Source organism: Miscanthus floridulus, chromosome 6, assembly GCF_019320115.1.
Source record: "Miscanthus floridulus cultivar M001 chromosome 6, ASM1932011v1, whole genome shotgun sequence".
NCBI classification, from domain to species: Eukaryota; Viridiplantae; Streptophyta; class Magnoliopsida; order Poales; family Poaceae; genus Miscanthus; species Miscanthus floridulus.
The window spans coordinates 123,468,236-123,488,076 of record NC_089585.1 but is presented as its reverse complement, the minus strand read 5'-3'; the positions used below and the strand labels follow the sequence as shown (position 1 = coordinate 123,488,076).

The 19,841-nt window shown below is 51.1% G+C and overlaps 1 protein-coding gene across 1 annotated transcript; it reads left to right on the top strand.

Annotated features, from left to right (window-relative positions):
* The first annotated feature begins 9,131 nt into the window (after nt 1-9,131).
* On the top strand, nt 9,132-12,641 carry LOC136456838 (uncharacterized). The gene is made up of 2 exons (XM_066456826.1): nt 9,132-10,363; nt 10,498-12,641. The coding sequence occupies exons 1-2, from the start codon at nt 9,159-9,161 to the stop codon at nt 12,236-12,238; spliced, it is 2,946 nt and encodes a 981-aa protein (XP_066312923.1). The 5' UTR covers nt 9,132-9,158; the 3' UTR covers nt 12,239-12,641.
* Nucleotides 12,642-19,841: the final 7,200 nt, after the last annotated feature.

The window sequence follows — 19,841 nt, the reverse complement described above, 5'->3', positions numbered from 1 at the left end:
TCGCACGAGCTACAGAATTTGTGAGCTTTAATAACCCCTACTACAGCACAAAAAAGAAAAGAAAAAAATGTGCACGGTGCTGCATTGAAAACTGACCGCCTTGCTCTGCTGGATGCGCGCGTCGCGGTCACCCTTGACGGCGGCGCGTTGGCTGGTCTCTGACCTCCCGCTCCTGACCTTGTCTGGAAGCAGACGCAAACAGTGAGACGAGACATGAGTCACGGAAGGTGGAGAGGAGACGGGGACGAGAGAGGCTGTACTCACCGATCTTATGCGCGTCGCGGGAGGCCTTGGACGCGAAGCGGCTCTTGCGCTCGGCCCCCGCCCATGCCGGCGAGGGGAGACGAGGCTGCGGCGTGGGCGAGCGTGGGAGAGGCGCGTGGGCTTGCACGGCGAGGGGCACGGAGGAGAGAGGTCGTCGCACTCGCGATGGGGTCGGGGCGTGATTGGAGGACGCGATCTCGCGATTGGAAGGGAGCGTGATTGGAGGCGGGCGACACCGGTTACACCGCACGTGGCACGCGGGGGCGGGGCAAGCGAAGGAAGCGCCGGGGGGGGGGGGGGAAGCGCCGGGGGGGGGGGGGGTCTTTTTCGCGGAGGCTTCACCGTAGCCGGGCGGAACATTTTAGGAGAGGCTTCACCACGGTCGGGTTTAGTTGTAGAGATATTCGCTTTCTTGTCATTCTGTAAGAAACCAGATATCAGTAGCCAGTTAGCTAGAGTACAAATCAAATACTAAAATGTTATCGATGGTGATGTTTGCAGGATCCCTTTTTGGCGCTAACAGGCCCATCTCGTGCAATTAAGTTAGATTGATCCTGTTACACTGCCAACATGATTGTGGTCACTTGGGATAGATATCCTCGTCTTCACATATTTACACAGTTTTTCAGCAAACTTTGAGCTTGCATTTGCAGCAGTCGTTCGACGAATCGAGGCCACCATCTTGGCCGGTGTTGTTGATGGATCATGCCGGTATCATCTCTTGAGGTCTGGTCGTTTCCCACACGAGACCAGCATCGACCTCACGGACATCGTGGTGGTTGGATTCTTGAGATGGAAGGAAGAATGCCCGTCACCGTCGGGGTTCGGTTGGGTTCTCGACACGTGTTGTCTATGTGGATCTAGCTGTCGAGCTCAAAGTCGACGTGGTGCCTTCGTATCTAAGGTTGTTAAACTAGTGTACCGCACAGCACCACAGGCGTGCGTTCATACGGATGGGGACCAGGAGTTTAAGTGTGAGCGATAGCAGTAGGAGACGAGAGCATCAGAAGGCAGTCGGAGGAAGAAGAAGGAGCAAGAGATAGCTCGGAGGAGTTTTTAGTTTGGAATCTGGTTCAATCTTTACAAAAATGCCTGTTCTCTCTCTTCCTCACGCCAATCTCTTATGTTCATTATAGAGGCTCTGCCTCGATCACGCATGCAAGCGTTCAAGCCCATTGCTCGCCGAAGACTCACGGGTTTGGCTTTCTGGGCCTTCGTTCTCTGGGCCGGCTCCTGGGTACTCCATCTTCCTCCTGGGCCGTGTTATGATGGTGGCTGACATCCCCTCCCCCTTGGAACACTGATTGCCCCCAAGCAGTGGCGCGAGGAAACTCCTGGCGAACGGCTTCAAAGTCCTCCCAGGTGGCCAACGACGACGGCATATTGTTCCATTTCACAAGCACTTAGGGGATAGTAGAAGGACCACGGGCCACCATACGAGTCTGCAGAATCTGTTCTGGAGCCAAATGGATGGCAAAGTCGGAAGGTAGGGTGGGGGTTACCTGATGATCGGCACCAACTGCTTTCTTCAGTTGTGAAACATGAAAAACCGGATGAATGGCCGAGTGAGCGGGTAATTCTAGCTTGTAAGCCACTGAACCGACACGAGCCAGGATACGGAAGGGGCCGAAGAAGCGAAAAGCGAGTTTCTGATGGGAGCGAGGTGCCAGGGAAGTTTGGACATACGGTTGCAGTTTGAGGTAGACGAGATCACCCTCTTCAAAGCTGCGCTCCGATCTATGTTGATCAGACTGTTTCTTCATCCGATGCTTGGCCCGGTTCAGGTGATGTTCGGAGAAGCCGGTCCATCCACTGACGGTATGAAGCCCAGACGGTGACCTCCGGATGAGAAACAGGCGAGGGGTCAACAAGTCAGGAGACGAGGAGGATATCCATATAACGCCTCAAAGGGTGAACGACCAATGGCCGAATGGAAGCGGGAATTGTACCAAAATTCTGCAGATGGCAACCACTGACTCCACTTGTTGGGGCATGCATGGACATAGCACCGCAAATATGTTTCTAGGCACTGGTTGAGCCGCTCCTGTCTGACCATCGGATTGGGGGTGGTAGGCGGTGCTGCGGTAGAGGGACACATCGGCCAGCTTGAAAAGCTCAGACCAAAAGTGACTAGTAAATATGCGGTCACGATCTAAAATGATAGAGCTGGGAAGGCCATGTAAGCGATAAACCTGCTGGAAGGATGACTTGGCAACGGTGACAGCAGTAAAAGGGTGACGGAGGGGAATGAAATGTCCATACTTGGTCAGTAGATCAACTATTACCAGCACACAGTTGAAGGTCTAAGACAATGGAAGGCCCTCGATGAAATCCATCGATATCACTTGCCATGCCAAATCAGGAACCGGCAAGGGCTGCAATAGGCATGGAGATTTGGATCTATCATACTTGGATTGCTGACAGACGGCACGGGATCGCACAAACTGCTTGACTACAGTTTTCATACCCTTCCATCCAAAGCATTGCTTCAGCCTCATATAAGTCACTGGTATGCCAGAATGGCCGCCCCACGAGCTAGAGTGAAATTGGGCAATAAGCTGCTGATGAAATGTCGGGTCATCGCCAATCCAGACACGACCATTATAACGGAGTAAACCAGACTAGAGGGTATAATGAGGTATGGCCGTCGGGTCAATAGCCAACTTGGTTAGTAAGGTAGTAGCAAAAGGGTCCTCGTGATAACTTGCAAGCACTGCAGAGATCCAGGAGGGTACCAGAGAGGTTACTGCCATACACACAGCTGGAGGGGAGGGGTGACGAGACAATGCATCAGCTGCCCTGTTATCAGAACCTAAATGGTAGACAATCTGGTATTGCAATCCCAGCAGTTTGGTGAACACTCTTTGCTGCCTAGTGAGTATGCAATCTCTGATCAGTGAGCTGTGACAGGTTTTTCTGATCAGTGAGGATCACAAACTCCTGAAACTGCAGGTAAGGACGCCACAGTTGCACAGCAAGCAAGATCACCATGAATTCTTTCTCATATGTTGATAAGCCACGAGACTTGGATCCCAATGCTTTACTGAGGAACGCCAGGGGGTGACCGTCTTGCATGAGGACCGCACCGATACCCGACTCAGATGCATCAGTTTCAATTGAGAAGGGCTTGGCAAAATTGGGAAGAGCCAGCACCGGAGCTTGATAGAGGGCAGCTTTCAATGTCTGAAAGGCATGGTCGTGATCAGTTGTCCAAATGAACAGGGCATGCTTCTTCAAGAGATTTATGAGGGGTTTTGAAATGATGCCAAAGTGGCGAACAAAGCACCAGTAATAACCGGCAAGTCCCAGAAAGGAACAAAGTTCCTTGACTGAGCTCGGAGTGGGCCAAGAAACAATAGACTCTAGCTTGGAAGGATCAGTACCCACACTGGCCTGACTGATCACATGGCCGAGATAAGAAATCTTAGTTTGGGCGAAGGAGCATTTTGACATCTTCAGCATCCAGTGATCCTTAGACAACAACTCAAACACAGCTCGTAAATGCATGAGGTGATCCTCCCATGTTCGGCTATAGACTAGGATATCGTCAAAGAAAACCAAGATGAACTTCCGAAGACAAGGAGCAAGAGTTGTATTCATAGCATCCTGGAAGGTGCCCGGGGCTCCTGTGAGTCCGAAGGACATAACCCAAAATTCAAACTGCCCAAAGTGGGTTTGGAAGGCGGTTTTGAACTCCTCGCTGGATTTCATACGAATTTGGTGGAAGCTGGACTGTAAATCCAATGTTGTGAAATAAGCGGCCCCGGACAACTCATCCAACAATTCTTCAATGATAGGAACAGGATATTTGCCTTTAATTGTGATGGCATTCAATTGACGGTAATCGACACAAAACCTCCAGGTCTGATCTTTTTTCTTCACCAAGATAACCAGAGAGGCAAAAGCACTGGTACTTTTCTGAATGATGCCCTGCTGAAGCATTTCATTGACTTGCCGCTCAATTTCTATTTTCAGAAGAGGTGCATAACGGTAAGGCCGTACAAAGACCGGTTGAGCCCCTGAGATCAAGGGAATAGAGTGGTCACAATGTCGGCTGGGAGGTAACCCTGAAACTAACTCAAATAGATGGGCATATTCATCGACCAAAGCCGACACAGCCGGGTTCAGAGAAGAGACTGACTGTGAGGACTCGGGAAGCTGAACCAATCAAAGTTGAATTATAGAGCCCACCTGAAGGTCTGCAGTATCCCCAATCAATATAGAAGTAGCACCTTCATAAGGAATGGAGATCCATTTTTAGCCCAGTTGAAAGGTCCTAATATGGCTAGAGGGGGATGAATAGCCTATTTCAAAATCTACAAACCGACTAGAGCAATTTGATTAGTATAACAAATAGTGAAATGCAAGCTTGCTCTAGCTCTACAAGGGTTGCAAGTAACCTATCCAATAATTCTAGTTGTTATGATCACTAGGCACACAATTTACTACACTAAAGAGCTCCACTAGATGAACTTAATCCACAAAGCAAGCTCTTAATTCTAGCTACACTAAAGAGCTTGTTATAGCTATTTTGCGGAAATGTAAATGAGTAAGTGAGGTGATTATACCGCCGTGTAGAGAAGTGAACCAATCACAAGATGAATACTTTTATCAATCACGGGGAGAATACCAAAGGACAAGAGACAACTAATTTTCTCCCGATGTTGACGTGCTTGCCAACACGCTACGTCCCCGTTGTGTCGACCAACACTTGGTGGTTCGGCGGCTAAGAGGTGTTGCATGAACCTTGTCCACACAATTGGACACTGCAAGAACCTACCCACAAGTGAGGTTACTCAATGACACGAGCAATCCACTAGAGTTACATTTCGACGCTCCGCCGGGGAAGGTACAAATCCCCTCACAATCACCGGAGATGGCCACGAACAATCACCAACTCATGCCAATCCTCCTCCGTTGCTCCAAGCTGTCTAGGTGGTGGCAACCACCAAGAGCAACAAGCGAATCCCACAGCAAAACACGAACACCAAGTGCCTCTAGATGCAATCACTCAAGCAATGCACTTGGATTCTCTCCCAATCTCACAAAGATGATGAATCAATGATGGAGATGAGTGAGAGGGCTTTTGCTAAGCTCACAAGGCCGCTATGTCAATGCAAATGGCCAAGAGAGTGAGCTTGAGCCGTCCATGGGGCTTAAATAGAAGCCCCCATGAAACAGAGCCGTTGGGCTCCTCACTGCACTGAACATGGGCCGACCGGACGCTCCGGTCATATTGATCGAACGCTGGACCTCAGCGTCCGGTCGTGCGATGTGCGCCACGTGTCATCGGCTTCAAACGCCGATCGCCTGATTTCAACGGTCAAGTGATGACCGGACACGTCAGTTAGAAAGTGACCGGACGCTGGATCTCAGCGTCCGGTCGTTTCCAGTAAGGTTCCAAATGCGACATTTCACGACCAGACGTGTCCGGTCATGCTCGACCGGACACACCCTGTGTCCGGTCACTCAATGTTTCCTCTGTGCGCCTCATGCCAGCGTACGTCAGCACTGACCGGACTCAGACCATGAGCGTCTGGTCAGTTTATACGCCAGTGTCCTGTCACAAGACCGAGACCGTGTGCTTACTGCTGTTACTAATCGGACTCTGAACCCATCGTCCGGTCACTGCACCACCAGCGTCCGGTCACTCTGTGAACCCATGTCTTTTCTGTATAGGACGCCAGTAGCACCGTCGGACTGTCAGCACTCTACGGGCGGACACTCCGCTGGTGAAGTTCCTAACCCTTGCTCAAATGTGCCAACCACCAAGTGTATCACCTCGTACACATGTGTTAGCATATTTTCACAAATGTTTTCAAGGGTGTTAGCACTCCACTAGATCCTAAACGCATATGCAATGAGTTAGAGCATCTAGTGGCACTTTGATAACCGCATTTGATACGAGTTTTACCCCTCTTAATAGTATGGCTATCAAACCTAAATGTGATCACACTCGCTAAGTGTCTTGATCACCGAAATAAAATGGCTCCTACCACTTATACCTTTGCCTTGAGCCTTTTGTTTTTCTCTTTCTTCTTTTCACTTCCAAGCACTTGATCATCACCATGCCATCACCATCATCATCATGTCATGATCTTCATTTATTTCACCACTTGGAATGTGCTACCTATCTCATGATCACTTTGATAAACTAGGTTAGCACTAAGGGTTTCATCAATTCACCAAAACCAAACTAGAGCTTTCACTAGTGGACTTGCATCGGGCTAAAACTGGCCAGCCAATCTAAACCAAGGATCATATCATATGATGAGAGAGGCAACAGTTTGGGATCAGTTGAAAAGGAACAGCCCTGCACTGACCAACGAGCACTAGGTAAAAATGATGTGCATTGTAAAATGGCACCATTAGCTACTTGGACTGGGGACGAAAGTTCCTTGATGCCCGAGAGCGACTGAGCCAATGCAGAATTCAAGAAAGTATGAGAGGAACCGGAATCCACCAAAATAGATAGAGGGTGACCTTGGATGTCTCCAGACAAGCTAAATGTCTTAGGGGAAGATGAGTCCACTGCCGCTGCCACCGAGAGGTGCATCATAATCTGAATTTCAGGTGAGGAATCATCAGAACACTCGGCTACATCGGACTCCGGGAAGATATCCATCAATTCCTACACCAAATGCAACTGCATCATTTCTGAACATTTATGGTCACGGCTCCACTTTGCGCCACACCGAATGCATAGACCCTAGGCGCAGCGAGAGGCCTGTAAGGCTTTGAACTTGTCTTCAGGCGAGGTTGGAAGGGCATTGGGCAGCCGCTTACTGTCGCCATCAGCAGGCTTGGGTGGCGGTGGAGGAAGAGCCATGGCACTAGGCCACGCCAGCTTATAGGCAGGTGATGCATCAAAACACCGAATAGGCTTCTTGTGGAATCACAGCGCCTCTTCCTGTAATTGAGCAAGAACACAAGCAGTATCCAAAGTGGAAGAACGTTGAACAAGAAGAACAACTTTGATTTCATCACGCAGACCATCAAGAAAACGCTGAGTATAATAGAGTGGGTCTAGGTGTTTGGTATAGGCTTTCAGGTCATCTACGAGAGCAACAAACTGATCTATGTATTCATTGACAGGGCCGGTTTGCCGAATCTGAAACAAGCGACGAAGCAGGAGCTCGTGCTCATCTCTAGCAAAGCGCAACAACAACTGTGAACAAAATTCAGACCAAGTGATGGTCGCAAGCTGATCCTCAACAGAAGAGAGCCAACGTTTGGCGGCACCATGAAAGTGCATAGTGGCAGCCTGCACCCAAACCACGGACTCAACACGATAGAGTTCAAAGTAGTGAATGGCTTGCTTGATCCACAACTTAGGATGACCCCCCTGGAACCTAGGAAAATCAAACTTGGGAAGCTTGCCGGTATGGCCGCCCCCAGAACCCCCCTGATAGTTGGACCCGTAATAACCTCCTGGGTGTGGCTGAGGTGGACGTGGTGGTGATGGGCGTGGAGGAGGACTTGGTAACGGATACGGGGAAAGAGGATGGCAAGGAAACGTACCCTTGCCAGGAGATGAAACCAGAGTGGTAACTACTCCGAATGCACCTTCCCGGTTCATGAGTTTGACGTGGTGCCCGCTAGGCCGAGGGGCTGCAGATCCCACAGACGGGCGCGGGGCAGCCAGAAAGTCACCGAAGCCGGCGGACTTGAAGTGCGGAGTGACGACGGGCTTGGCGTCGTGGAGCAAGGCACGGGGCGACGTCGGAGCCAAAGCGGACTTGGGGGCGGGCGTGGTCGCGATCACCCCGGGAGTCGCTGACGGGCCGACCACCATCGAGCGTTCCATGTACTTGGAGATCTTCCCCACTTCAAGCTTCAGTGTTGCGAGCTTGTTGACTTCGATGCGAAGGTCGTCGATGACGCCGTCGACCCTTGGGCGCCATTCGTCGAACACCTTGGCCGCAGACTCCAAGGCATCCAGACGGGTGGAAGACGACGCCGCGGTTGAATCGAGCTTCCGCTCTAGACCATCGAATCGCTTCTCCTGGGAGACGAAACGCTTATCGAGCTCTGCCAGTAGCACCTTCTGGTCGGGCCCCATGGCACCACGGTTGCGTTGAAGACGGGTGTAGTGCTCGTGGGTAGGGATGAAGGCAGGATCCAGATCGGCGGCGCACGCCACAAATTGTGACTTCGGGATTGGAATTACGGAATCCCCAAAGTGAACTGCAGCTCACAGCTCCGATTCAGGGTTAGACCAACCAAATCCTGTGGAGTGCGAGCAATCGATGGAGAAGGTGCGCGGAGCAATCGATCGATGCCGAGAACCGGTGTCTCTGATACCACTTGTGAGCGATAGCAGTAGGAGAAGGGAGTATCTGGGAAGGAGAAGGCAGTCGGAGGAAGAAGGAGCAAGAGATAGCTCGGAGAAGTTCTTAGTTTGGAATCTAATTCAATCTTTACAAAAAAATGTCTGTTCTCTCTCTTCCTCACGCCGATCTCTTATGTTCATTACAGAGGCTGCCTCGATCACGCATGCAAAGCCCATTGCTCATCGAAGACTTGTGGATTTGGCTTCCTGTGCCTTCGTTCTCTGGGCCGGCTCCTAGGTACTCCATCTTCCTCCTGGGCCGTGTTACCATGGTGGCTGACATTAAGGCCGCCCTGGTACTACACATCCAGCTCAGAGGTGGTCCGAGCTGGACAGGTGAGAGAGGCACACGACGACTTGACGAGGTGCCAACTCGGGGTCAAGTCCACGCCCCGGTACGGCCTACGGGGACCCGCCGGAGAGGGAAGTTTCACGGCAGGAAACGAGCCAACGAGGCCGGCAGCCAGGCAGCTTCATCACCAGCGAGAGTGCGAGGTCAACCGGTCAAGTCTTTGTGAAGGTCATAAAAAACCTCTGCATCTGAACGCGCGTTCCTGTCACAATGTCACCTGCCGGCGGCCACGTTAAAGTAAGCTCAAGCCCTCCTGCGGGAGGCGGGAGCGAGGCAGTGAGCGCGCTCGTGGTGGCCGGCATGGGATGCGGGTCGTGCTGTCCGGCGATTGCCGCCGGGTCCGACGACAGCGGGAACTCGTGGGAGTACAGGCTCCGCAAGTACCTCCTGTTGCTAGCCATGCTGGTGGCCACGGTGACGTACGGCGCGGCGTTCAACCCGCCGGGCGGCGTCTGGCAGGACGCTGACCCCGCCCACGACCGCATCGCTGGCGACCCCATCATCCGCGACATCAACTACCGCCGCTACCTGGCCTTCTTCTACACCAACGCCACCGCGTTCGCCCTCTCGCTCGTGGTCATCGTCCTCGTCCTCATCCTCGCCGTGCTGCACGAGAGGCACCGCACCAGCCTGGCGCCGCTCCGCATCCTCCGCGGCGTCATGGTGCTGGACCTGTTCAGCCTCATGGGGGCCTACGCCGCCGGCGCGTTCCGGGACAGGCTCACGGCCATCTACTCCCTGGTCCTGCTGGCCGGCGTCGTCCTCTACCTCGCGTTCCAGATGGCGCTGGCCTGGTGGGCGGACAGGAAGGAGGACAGGAAGGAGGGCAGCGCGCCCGAGAGGCTCCGCAAGGTGCTCATGGTGCTCGCCACGTTCGCGGTGAGCGTCACGTACGTGGCCGGGCTCAGCGCGCCGGGTGGCTTCCGGGACCGGGCCGAGGGCGTACATCGCCCGGGCGACGCCGTGCTTAAGGGCGGCCGCCACGACGCGCGCCTCAAGGCGTTCTTCGTCTTCAACACCACCGCCTTCGTCGCGTCCCTGCTCATCATCATCATTCTCCTGGATAAGAAGCTGACATTCAGCCCAAATGTGCGGTCGGGCGAGCTCTATGTGTTCATCGCCCTCACGCTCATCGGCCTCGTCGGGGCATACTCCGCCGGCAGCTGCCGGCAGGTTGATACTACCATCTATGTCCACTCTCTGATTGGTGCCGTTATTGCCTGCATTCTCCTTCAAGCAGCTGCTATCAAGTTCTGCAAAGCAGCCATAAAGAATCTTTGTAGCTGCGTCAGTGTTCAGCAGCAACAAACTCCAGATCCAAGCACTGGTGAAGTGTCAGGATGGCTTCGTCGAATAAAGCAATGTTGTCTGGGTCAGACCACTCAAGATCCAAGCACTGGTAATGACGACGCCAGGTACTAATAACAGAGCACATATCCTTCCTTATTCCTCCTCTATCAATTATCAGCATTGCTGCATTGGGATTAATTTCTTCTCTTTTTTTTTTGAATGTAGGATTAATTTCTGTTTTTCCTGCTTAATTTGTCAGTTTTCAAGCGCTGGAGAATGCCCACTCTCTTGTTCTGCTGCTGGCCACTCTCGCAGCGGCCATCACCTACCAAGCGGGGCTGAACCCGCCGGGCGGGCTCTGGCAGGCCGACGGCGACGGCTACAAGGCCGGCGACCCGATCCTGTTGACCATGAGCCCCAGGCGATACAAGGCGTTCTACTACTGCAACTCGGTCGCCTTCGTGGCCTCTCTGGTGGCCATTGTCCTAGTCAGGAGGAAGACCTTGCACCGCCACAACGCGCTGGAGGCCGCCATGATACTGGACCTGTTTGGGCTCATCGGCGCATACGCCGCCGGGAGCTGCCGGGATGTGAGCACTTCCATCTACGCCGTGGCCTTGGCCGGCGGTGTTCTGGTCTACGTCGTGATCCATGTCGTCTTGTTCACGCTGGACCACAACGACGGCAGCACGAGGCGGAGTGATGAAGCTTCCATCGAGAAGGAGCAAAAGGATGCTGAGATGGTGAAGAAGCGGCGCAAGCGGCTGCTCCTCTTCGCGATCTTGGCGGCCACTATCACATACCAAGCCGGGCTGACGCCGCCGAGCGGCTTCCTGGCCAAGGACGATCTAGGAACCGGGAACCACGCTGGCGACCCCGTCCTACTCAACAACTACCCACGCCGTTACACGGCGTTCTTCTACTGCAACTCGGTGAGCTTCATGCTGTCCATTGCTCTCATCATCCTGCTCGTGAACCCAAACCTGTACCGGCCGGCCATCCAGAGCAACGCGCTCTCCGTTTGCACGGCGGCGGGTATGATTGGGATTATGGGTGCCTATGCCGCCGGCAGCACGCAGCATCGGAAGACATCCATCTACATCTTCGCGTTGGCGGGGTTCGTCCTCTCCGTAGTCATTTTACTGGTTGTGCTGTTCTTGGTGATCGATCCGGACAAAGGTAACAAGAAGAACAAAACGGCAGATGATCCGGACAAAGGTAACAAGAAAAGCAAAACGGCAGATGAGGCAACCCAGGATGAGGAAGGCGGGTCGTCAGATGAGGCAACCCAGGATCAGGAAGGCGGGTCGGCGGATGAGGCAACCCAGGAAGGCAGGGCTGCTGACACCGGAAATCCCATGGAAGCCGATCCCGAAGCACAAAAAACCGACGCCCCCAAGAAAGCCGAGAGCGGATCAGATACGGAGGATGAGGATGAAAAGAAGCTACATGCCAAGCGCAAGTATCTGATGCTACTTGGAATCCTGGTGGCGGGCATCACCTACCAGGCCGGCCTGGCACCGCCCGGCGGGGTCTGGCAGACCAACGACGGCGGATACGAGGCGGGCGACCCGGTGATGCACGACAACAGGAGGCACCGGTACCTTGCCTTCTTCTACAGCAACTCCACCTCCTTCGTCGCGTCCGTCGTGGTCATCGTCCTTCTGCTGCCGGGGTCACTGCAGACCCCGGCACCAGCGTCCGACAAGGGGTCGCTGCAGATCCCGGGACCAGCGTCCGAGAAGTGGTGGATGGACTCCTGGTGGCTCGGCGTGATGAACACGACGATCGTGCTGGACCTCCTCGGCCTCCTCGTCGCCTACGCGGCCGGCTCCAGCCGGTCGTGGAAGACCTCTGGATATGTCTCCGCGCTCGTCATCGCCGTGCTAGCCTATTTTGTGATCCATGTGGTGCTGTCGTGCTTCGTCAGGATCAGTAAGAGTAAGAATACTCATAGTCAGGGCGGCACCTCTCAGCCAAACAAGGAGCTCCAGGCTTGATCAAATTGGTTGAATCATGAATGTACGGTAATATGGAGCTGAGAGTTTGTGCAGTCTTCGTGTCTTCCGGCCCTTTGTGTAGGTTCGCACGTTGTCTGTGGTCTTCAAGTTTCTTTTTCCCACTGACTTCTTGTGTCTACTTGGAGCATAGTACTGTACTAGTAGTAGGTCTGGAAGTGGAACATCTACCTCTCTAGCCTGTTTGTCCGTGATTCCGATGAATGCGGTTTTGTATAGTTGTTTGCTTAGGCTCTGTTCGTTTGTCTTGTAATTTATATTTTCAGTTTATTTTTTAGTTAGAATAGTATTTTTCTTTCATAACTAATTAGTTGGAATAGTTTTTAGCTTGTTTTTTCAACTAAGCGAACGGAAGACAGTATTCGATTTTCCATAGGAAAGAATTGAATCGTGTTGAAACATAACTAGATTGACCTTCTCTATTCATTCTGCAGTGCAGCATTATACTCGGCCGTCCTAAAATATAATCGAATTTGAGTTTCTCTTCAGAGTGGTCACAATGTGTGCAAAAAGAGATCCATGCAGGGCTATATATGGATTGACTCAACATTACGAAGTGAACATTCACTTCTTCTCTCTCATGCCATGGTAGTGCCCCTGGAGCCTCCACACGCCTTTGGATTGACGTGCCCTCAAATGGAGTATCGACGTCCCCACCGATGTCGAATCAAGGAAGATGCTACCACCGCCACAAAAAAAGTGACGCCAACCCGTCACATCGACACACCTATAGAGCGAACAAATATTCACCCCGTTCGTTGGTTGGTTTCGGTCATACTTATTCAATCAACTAATAGTGTTTTTCTCTCATAACAAACCAGCAGTAGCCAGTCCAAACTAGCCCAGAAATCAACCAGTGAATACGTCGATTGTAGCCAGGGGACACTAGCGAAGCGCCCATGGCTGTATGGACACGTGGTCATGTGGTCCTCTTTGACATAAGTACAAAAAGACTTATTCAGGGTAGAGACAAGCCAACCTGGGCACGAGGAAGACCGATTTAGGGTAGAGGTATATATGGCCATCGGCCCGGCCCGGCCCGGCCCGCTGGGGTTCGGGCCGGGTTCGGTCGTCAGTATGACGTAATACCTACATCCTGTGTTCTGATGTATTGCATTGAGATGTATCGATCGTGGTGTAGATGTATGTATCTTGTCCGCTAAGGGACCCCTGCCTCTCCTTATATACTCTGGAGGGACAGGGTTACAAGGAAAGTAGACTATTTGGTACTATACAATATCTTGCGGTGCACGCCGAGCAGCGCCGTGCACGCCTTGATCTTGTGGGCTGGGCCACCTCTGATGGTGCGGCCCATGTCTTGTCTTGTGGATACCGGGGGCCATACCCCCACAGCTAGTCCCCGAGCCTGACAGTAGGTGATGTAGTCACGTGGTACTAGGGTCAGAAAGTAGAAGACCAGCCGAGCAGGCAGCCAGTCCCCGGGCGTAGCCACGAGATGAGAACAAGCACATTCACCGCAAGGTGAAGTGTGCCCACTTAGTCCCCGAGCCTGCTGAAAGATGAAGAATGAATCTTGTAGCAGGGTCAAAGAAAAAAAAGTCTGAAAGCTTGCTGACGTCGTCTGACATGCGCGTATCAAGACCCTAGACATGCTGCCCAAGATCAGCACCCTGATCCGAATAGCATGGAGCAACTTGATAGCACACCGACGAGACGTAGCAAGATCCGAGCAGCAAGGGAGTCCCCAACGTAGCTGGCACTGTCCGAGCACCGAAGAGCGAGAAGTCCTCGGCGTCGCTGGCGATGACCAAGCACCGAAGAGCGAGGAGTCCCTAGCGTCGCTGGCAATGTCCGAGCACCGAGGAGTCCCCAACATCGCTGGCGATGACCGAGCACCGAGGAGCGAGGAGTCCCCGGCGTCGCTGGCGATGACCGAGCACTGAGGAGCGAGGAGTCCCCGGCGTCGCTGGCGATGACCGAGCGCCGAGGACCGAGGAGTCCCCGGCGTCGCTGGCGATGACCAAGCACCGAGGAGCGAGGAGTCCCCGGTGTCGCTAGCGATGACCGAGCACCGAGGAGTTCCTGACGTAGCTGGCTATGTCTGAGCATCGAGGAGTCCCTGGCGTAGGCGGCGATGCGATGCCCGAGCACTAAGGAGTCCCCGGCGTAGGCGGCGATGTCTGAGCAGCGAGGAGTTCCTGGCGTAGGCGGCGATGTCCGAGCAGCGAGGAGTTCTCAGCGTAGGCTGGCGATGTCCGAGCACCGAGGAGTCCTCGGCGTAAGCGGCAATGTCCAAGTAGCGAGGAGTCCCAGCGTAGCCGGTGATGTCCGAGCAGCGAGGAGTTCCTGGCGTAGCTGGCGATGTCCGAGCACTGAGGAGTCCCCGGTGTAGCTGGCGAGGTCCGAGCACCGGCGTAGCTGGCGACGTCCGTGCGGTGAAGTGTGCCCACTTAGTCCTCGAGCACAAAGAATCCAAGCGCCGAGGAGTCCCCGGCATAGCTGACGATGAAGCACGAGCACCGAGGAGCCCCCGCCATAGCTAGTGATCGGCGAACAGTCCGATCAACTAGTCAGCGATGAAGTCCCTGAACCTAGCGGTCCGACCAGTTGATCGGTGGAGAAGTCCGAGCACCAGGTGGTCCGATCACCTGGACGATGATCCTACAATACAAATATGTAGAATGGGTAGTAGATGATGTAAAAATATATGAGCTCCGGAGAAAAAAAATAGTGTATGTAGCTTGGCGATCAGTTGGAGCGAAGATGTATTTATATTTAATATAAACCGTCCGAACAGTTAGTGTGTAGCTGAGTCTCTAGCCCTAGCTAGCCCGTTAACCATAACGCGGGGCGCGGAGCCCGTGCACGTGTATGAAGAACAAAGCATCGCTAAGGAGCCGCTGCCGACCACCCATAACGCAGAGGGCAGACGCTCGTGCACGTGTAGGGAGGAGCCAGAGACAGGGCCATCTCTGGAGGCGTCCGAGCATCAACATGACTATTCGGGGGTTCGGAAAATCGTTTGGAGAGCAAACATGGAGAAAACAGCTCGGAGAAATATTATGGCGATATACGAAGATTGGAGAATATTTAGAAGAATATTAAAACGTGACTTAGCTTTAGACAGAAAGTCTGGTCGACGACATATGGCGTTATCTGGTCAGCGATGCGAACAGCTCGCTTGTCGGCTGGAACGGAGTTGATCTAGTGTTGGAGTAGGACGGACGTAGTCGGAGCTTGGTGGTGTCAGTTCGCGTACGAAGACGTGCAGTCGATTTGGAGTCGTGGTCGTGCGCCGCCGGCCACTGGCAACAACTTCATTCGTGTCAGGATATGGCTTCAACTCGAGTCGGTGATGCTTTTCGTCTTCTGCATGGAGTCGACGCGTAGTCTTGATCGGATCTTTTGAATTTGGTCGTAGTCGTAGGAGCAGTTCTGTGCATGTATACGCACATACATGAGCACATGCAAGTCAATTTGCTTGTCCGATGCTTATTGCCTCCGTCGGTGATTGCCTAGGCCCCTTTCTTGGCCGCACGCTCGTATGCATGGTGCTATAGATGCACGTGGTCATCGTTGTTGCAAGATTGGATCAAATCCAAAACCGATGCTTGTTGAAGCAGTTAGTCAAGACCTTCCTTTTCTTTTGTCGATCTCATGATTCGGTGTTGGCTTCGAAAATAATTCAGGAGAGCCGAGATTTAATCGGTCCAGCCACAGGTTGCCACCGTAGTAGATTGGTTCCCTCGCCGAGTGATATCGAGCCTGTTAGGCTACTGAAGTACGCCGCCGCAGGAAGTCAGGTTGCCACGAGCGGCGTCGATCTTGAGATCCCATCTGGCCCGCCATGGATCAAGCGCACACCCCTACCTGGCGCGCCAACTGTCGACAAAAGATGCTCGGCAGTCCACCGAGGGATATCCCACGATGGTAGATTTGTCGTAGAGGTGAGCAAGATCAGGAGCGAGGTGGTAATATAAGCACCAAGACACAAGATTTAGACAGGTTCGGCCGCCAGTATGATGTAATACCTACATCCTGTGTTCTGATGTATTGCATTGAGATATATCGATCGTGGTGTAGATGTATGTATCTTTTCTGCTAAGGGACCCCTGCCTCTCCTTATATACTCTGGAGGGGCAGGGTTATAAGGAAAGTAGCATATTTGGTACTATACAATATCTTGCGGTGCACGCCGAGCAGCGCCGTGCACGCCTTGATCTTGTGGGCTGGGCCACCTCTGATGGTGCAGCCCATGTCTTGTCTTGTGGATACCGGGGGCCATACCCCCACAGGTCGGCACGGCATGTGGGCTGCTCGGGCCGTGCCGAATCGTGCACCGTGCTTGCTCTACGGCCTAGGCACGGCCCTATGGGCCGGTAGTCGACCTGTGCTGGCCCGTTGAGCACGGCTAATTCTGCGAGCCGTGCTAGCCCATAGCCCAGTCCCCTTAAATCACCTCAAAAAATTTATCTCATACAACACTTAGCAAATATGACATTCTCAATCAGATCACAAGCACATATTATAAGTTCTAAGTTCACATATTATAACTTCTAAGTTCACATTCACAATCAATCGATCAGATCACTTACCAAATTTCACATTCCTAAATCAAAATTGAACTCAACTCCAAATGACCAAATCCAACAAAACAAAAGACACACGAGACAATTAAGATAATTGAGTTGTTTGTGCAATGCTGCCTCATTAAAAACCTTTCTAGGTAAAACTCACCCTTGTGAGAAACTCTAGAAAGGGAAAAAGAGTGCAGCATAGCTCTTAATTAAGTCTTAAACATGTTCAAAAGTCTCAAGTCTCACAGAAAATAGATACAGATTACAGTTACAGATCACACTCTCAACTCTCAAGTCTCAAGTCTCAACTCTCAAGATGTACTAGCAACAACACCTCCAGATGCACCAACAGCACCGCTAGTCTCAACCAGCAGCACCCCTAGATGTACCAGCAGTAGCACCCCCAGATGTACCAGTAGCAGCACCCCCAGATGCACCTGCAGTAGCACCCCTAGATGTACCAGCTTCATCTTCATCGAGATATAAATTCTTGAAGGAATCCTCCAACTCTTGGTTGTCAACAGCATGATGTAACCTTCTTTCTCCTAACTCCAATCCTTTATGCAAGTCAGCATCTCCACAGTTCTAGGCAACAAACATCATCGCCGCTCCTCAATGATCCTTCCTGCTAAGCTGAAATATGATTCTGAAGAGATAGTAGAAACATGAACTGACATAATATCTCTAGTCATGATAGATAGGATTTGATAGGTTAGTTTATGGTCATGCCATCAGAGAAGTAAATCAAAATCATCCTCATATGCAGTGACATTGTCACTGTCAACATAAACTGTGAGCTCACACATAACAGAATCAGATGTAGATGAAGTGGGGGCAGAGGCAGGGGAAGGACCAACAACACTAGATCCAAGGCCTCCAAAGATCCTTTCCCATGCCTGTTTTCTTTTACCTGTATGGCTTGCAGGCTGTGTAGCCCTTTGAGACCTAGTTGCACCAAACTTTCTCTCATATTTGTTAAATAACTTGTAAATTTTAGTTCTCATATCAGCATAATATGAACTGTAATCACAACCAGTGTACTCTTTAAGTAACTGCAGAACATTAAATAGACCTCTTATCTTAGCTCTAGGATCAAGAATGAATGCAAATGAATATAATAGAGGTATGTCCTGCTAGTATTTAAGGAATTTAAGCTTCATAGGATATACAATAGACATTAGATTTTGATTTTTTTCACTTTGCATGCAAATGTGAAGCAATATCAAGAAGATGGTGCAGAATAAGTGGAGTAGTTGTATAATAAACACCAGAAAGAACAACAGTGCTTTCATAAAATATTTCCAGGAACTCTATTATCTTCTCAGCTACATGCCAATGCCTTGCAGACAACAATTGTGACCCATAATTGGCATTAATGAACACAGATAAAACATCCTTATATGGAACCAAGTGTTTAAGCATAAGGTATGTAGCATTCCATCTAACATCCATATCTAAGCCAAACTTTCTAGGTCTAACACCCTGAGCAGTACAATAGTTCTTGAACATAGTAATTCTTTGATTAGAGGAATTCAAGAAGTTAATAGTACATCTTAAATCTTCTAGGTAAGGCTTGAACCGCTTTAAACCAGATTTTACAATCAGATTAATGATATAATAAGCACAATGTTGATGCATAAGACTATAGTTAACCTTAGAAGGATCTATAGGCTCAAGTGAAGGATCAACACCCAAATAACTAGCAAACAGAGGTGTCAAAGTACTAATAGCCCTAGCATTAGAAGAAGCATTGTCTAAAGTTATAGAGAAAACCTTAACAATCAGATCATACTCCTCAATCACACAAATAATTCTTTCAGCAATATTTTCACTGGTATGTTTCACCTCAATCAACCTAAAACCAATAACCTTTTCTATAACTCCCAATCTACATTGACATAATGAGCAACAACAGTAATGAAGTCTTCCTTAGCATTACCAGACCAAATGCCTCAAGTTAGTGCAATAGAGGAAACAACAGGCAACACATGATTCTTAAGCATATTACGATGTTCAGTAAATAGCTTACTAAGATCTCTAGTGGTGGTCTATCTAGATACCTTAACAAACCTAGGGTTATGAGTATGAACAGTGTACTCCTTCCAGGCCTATGTCTCACCAATACCTAACGATAGATCAAGCCTAGCAATCAAGTGACACAACTCAGATCTAGCAACATCAGGTTTATAGTCCTAGTTATGCATAGAACCATTAGAATTGTAAGCAGGCCTAGACTGAACCCTAGCACGTTGATCAATTTTTTTGCTTATAAGATTTCTGGTGCCTCTTCAAGTGACCAGTGCCAGCACTAGATCTAGCAGACAAAGTACTCTTACATATTTTATAGGTAGATTTAGTGCAAATCTTAACTCCATTCATAGTCTCATAGATCTCATCAAAATCAGACCACACAACAGATTTACGCTTACCAACAGAGGTACTAGTACCAGCAATAGATGGAGTAGAGCTGGTGGAGCCGATCATGGTCCCAGTCGCCATCGCCCCTTCACCACCGCCGCCATCCAAATCGATTGGAGCATAGCCGTCTTCAAGATCGATACCGAACAACGCAATAGCGTCGTCACTGGTGTCGTCGTCGTTCTCGCCCTCAGGGGCTAGGCCTGGCGGAAGGACGCCATCATCTTCAGCCATGTCCTGTCTAGCCCCGTTCCTTAATGGTGCGAGTGGCCGCCTTGCTCGCTCTATGCCACAGCTAGAGGATGAAGCATCGGCTGCCGACCTACGCAAAGAGATGAAGGAGGAAGTGGAACAAATAGAATTAGAAACAGTCAGATAGATCAAGATAAAAGAAGAAGGTTAGGGTTAGGGTTAGGGTTTGCCTGCTCAATCGGAGCCCGATGCCGAAGAAGACAACGACCCCCAAGAGAAGACGACACACTGTTAGCAAGGACGATGAGTGGCGGTGGACGAAAGACAGCAACAAGAACTCACATAATCACCAAGATCTAGAGGGGTCGAGGGGAGAGAGGGAGATAGGAGAGAGGGAGGGTATCAGGGAGGAGGAGAAGGGAGCGGCTCGACGGCGG

Excerpts from the sequence above, each read along its gene's own strand:
- LOC136456838 (XM_066456826.1), top strand. The coding sequence starts at position 9,159 with ATGTCACCTGCCGGCGGCCACGTTAAAGTAAGCTCAAGCCCTCCTGCG. Across the intron at positions 10,364-10,497 it reads ACTGGTAATGACGACGCCAG|TTTTCAAGCGCTGGAGAATG; the intron begins GTACTAATAACA and ends TTAATTTGTCAG.